Source organism: Protobothrops mucrosquamatus, unplaced genomic scaffold, assembly GCF_001527695.2.
Source record: "Protobothrops mucrosquamatus isolate PMUCROS unplaced genomic scaffold, P.Mucros_1.0 scaffold683, whole genome shotgun sequence".
NCBI lineage: Eukaryota > Metazoa > Chordata > Lepidosauria > Squamata > Viperidae > Protobothrops > Protobothrops mucrosquamatus.
The window spans coordinates 466215-468930 of record NW_015386970.1 but is presented as its reverse complement, the minus strand read 5'-3'; the positions used below and the strand labels follow the sequence as shown (position 1 = coordinate 468930).

General features: G+C 38.8%; 1 protein-coding gene across 1 annotated transcript in view; it reads right to left on the bottom strand.

Moving 5' to 3' along the window:
* Positions 1–2716, bottom strand: part of OSBPL2 (oxysterol binding protein like 2) — a gene marked incomplete at its 3' end in the record, with an annotated part of 70227 nt that overhangs the window by 19966 nt on the left and 47545 nt on the right. Inside the window, 3 exon segments of the mRNA XM_015818139.1 lie at positions 302–436; positions 1018–1093; positions 2360–2495. Coding sequence (XP_015673625.1) covers positions 302–436; positions 1018–1093; positions 2360–2495 — 347 coding nt within the window.

Sequence of the window (2716 nt, the reverse complement as noted above, 5' to 3'; positions counted from 1 at the left end):
CTCCCTCCCTCTCCCCTCTTTCTCTCCCCCCTCCCTCCCTCTCTCTTTCCTCTCCCCTTTTCTTTCTCTCTTTCCTCTCCTTCTCTTTCTCTCTTTCTCTCCTCTCCCTCTCTCTCCTCTCCCTCTCTTTCCTGTCTCTCTCCCTCCCTCCCTCTTTCTTTCTCTCCCCCTCCCCCTCCCTTTCTCCCCTTCCTTCACACGCACCTCTACCTTTACAAGATTCTTATTATATGATATTAAGCATCCAGTATAAAGGAGGAGAAAGCCTTAGTGCGGCCATAAAAATACGGAGAAATTTTACCTGCATTCTTTCTAGAGGGTTAGAATGACAGTTTGCTTTATTAATGAGGTATGTGTGCTCCATATATTCTGTTATTCGCTGAAGGAAGCTCAGGGGTTCATTGAAGGCAATGGGCATGGTAATTTTTGACAGCTCCTAAATAGTAGGAAGGGGGAAAAAAAATACAAAACCGTGATTTCACAAGCAAATTTTAAACAACCGTCAGTTAATAGACATCAGCTCCAGAGATCTGCCTTACGGCTTGCTGCTACTTAAAACATCAGACAAACAAAACATAATGCAAAGGGATGCTATTTCAGCTGCCACAACACATTATGCTGCCTTTTTTTTTTTTCAATATCAGTCTCTGAACAGTTAGCTATGTTGCTGTTTGGTTATTTTTATTTCTCAATCTATCCATTCTGCTCAACGTATGCACCCATCCGCCTTTACACACACTATATTTCAAATGTATTGTAGCCTGTTTCTCAACCTCAGCCAACTTTAAGATGGACTTCAACGCCCAGAAATCCCCAGCCAGCTATGCCACTCTAGAAGCTGAAATCTTAAAGTTGCTGAGGTTGAGAAACACGGTAACAGATCATCAACCCGCCATCAGGAAACAAAGGAACCTTATTTGTCTTCTGTATGTATTCACCAGTATTTACATTACTCCGTCCACACTACATTTATCAAACATGCCAAGCAAACCATACTAGTATACCATAGTAACTTACCAATCCAATGCATTTTTTTAAGATACTCCAGACACTGAAATCACTCCTAGTAAACATTGGGGCAGGTAAGGATGTTCTGCGGGAAGAATAAATCAATATATTAATACTAGTGTCCCCTACCTTTCCATAAAATATTATTCTGCAAAGCTGTTTTCTGGATTTCTTCAATCATACAAGTGAACAGCTTTAAAATGAGAGGCACCACTATAAAATCACCTGTAGCAATATTTTCGGTATTTTTTCCGAGATTCTTGCCTTGATCTTTGCAATATTATGAATATACATGAGCATTATCCTGCCTTGATGAATGTGGCATGTGCAAACCTATGTGTATTTTTAACACACAACGATAGCCGTTTCTAAAATTTGAAAATGTAAATATTATTTGGTACAAACCCTATTCAGAACAATGAGATTCATCCCAAGGAAAGGATGTGTAAGGTTTTTTTTTTTACACAAAGTAAACCTTAAACAATAAGGTAAAATCACCTAATGAACTGAACTGGCTCATTTTTTGAATAAAAACTAAATGGGAGCAAATCTAACAAGACTCCTCCTACAAGGACCAAATAAAGTTAAACATTATTTTTAGATCAATGTTTTCCAACCTTGGCAAATTTAAGATGGCTGGACTCCAGCCCCCTGAATCCCACGGTCAACATGGCTAGCTGGAGAATTCTGGGAATTGGAGGCAATCATCTTAAAGTTGCCAAAGTTGACAAACACTGTTCTAGATAATTCTGGAATGAAAATCTCTCTCATACAAGTAAGCAATTAAAATCAATACTTTATTTAACCCTAACCCTAACCCTAGCCCTGAAGATGAAGGACTTACAGTCATACCTCGGCACTCGACGGCTTCAAAACTCATTGAATTCAGTGACCCGTAACTTGCTATTTCTTCCAGCTGAAATAGTGGGTCACGTGGTAAGTCTCATGATTTTCTAGGTACTGGTCGGTTTTAGAATTCATCCCGTCTTCCAGAATGAATTACCAATGGGTACTGAGGTACCACTGTATTTTTCAGTTTGCTTGTGGAACATGATTGTCCAAGTGTGGCATTCCCACTTCCCATTTTGGCAATGAACTTCAAAATCAACAACTGCCGTTGGAAAAGCCTCCTGAATTGCCCCCCGTTTCACTCACTGTAGTTTATATATCATTCTGATGATTTTTAAGGATTAAAAGAATTAAAAAGCAAAAAAAAAAATAGTTCTTCGTACACAGGCATGAAGTCTACACACTGCCCACTCTCAAAACAAATTCTTCTTAGTAAAAAATCCCAACCAAAGGAATTATTTTACTAATGTGAGTACCGCTTAGTCAGTTCCAGAGAAAATACCTGTGTTTCTTGATTCCATTCTCTTGTACTGGCCCATCGCCATTGTGCTTTCCAGTCCCGTGACTCTGGTGATCATCCACATCAACTTTGTGAACTGCTTCTGAAAATTCTCCTGAAGAATTATCGGAATCAAAGCCTGTATAAATAAAGAATTATCGGAATCAAAGCTTGTATAAATTCCAACTTTGCAAGACCTACTGAAACATATTACAGGAACCTGGGGTTTTTCCTGTAATCAATACAGTAATGGAAAGCATCAAGTACTGTACCTCTGTGCATATAGAATAGAATAGAATAGAATAGAATAGAATAGAATAGAATAGAATAGAATCTGGAGGAGACCTTGGAGGTCTTCTA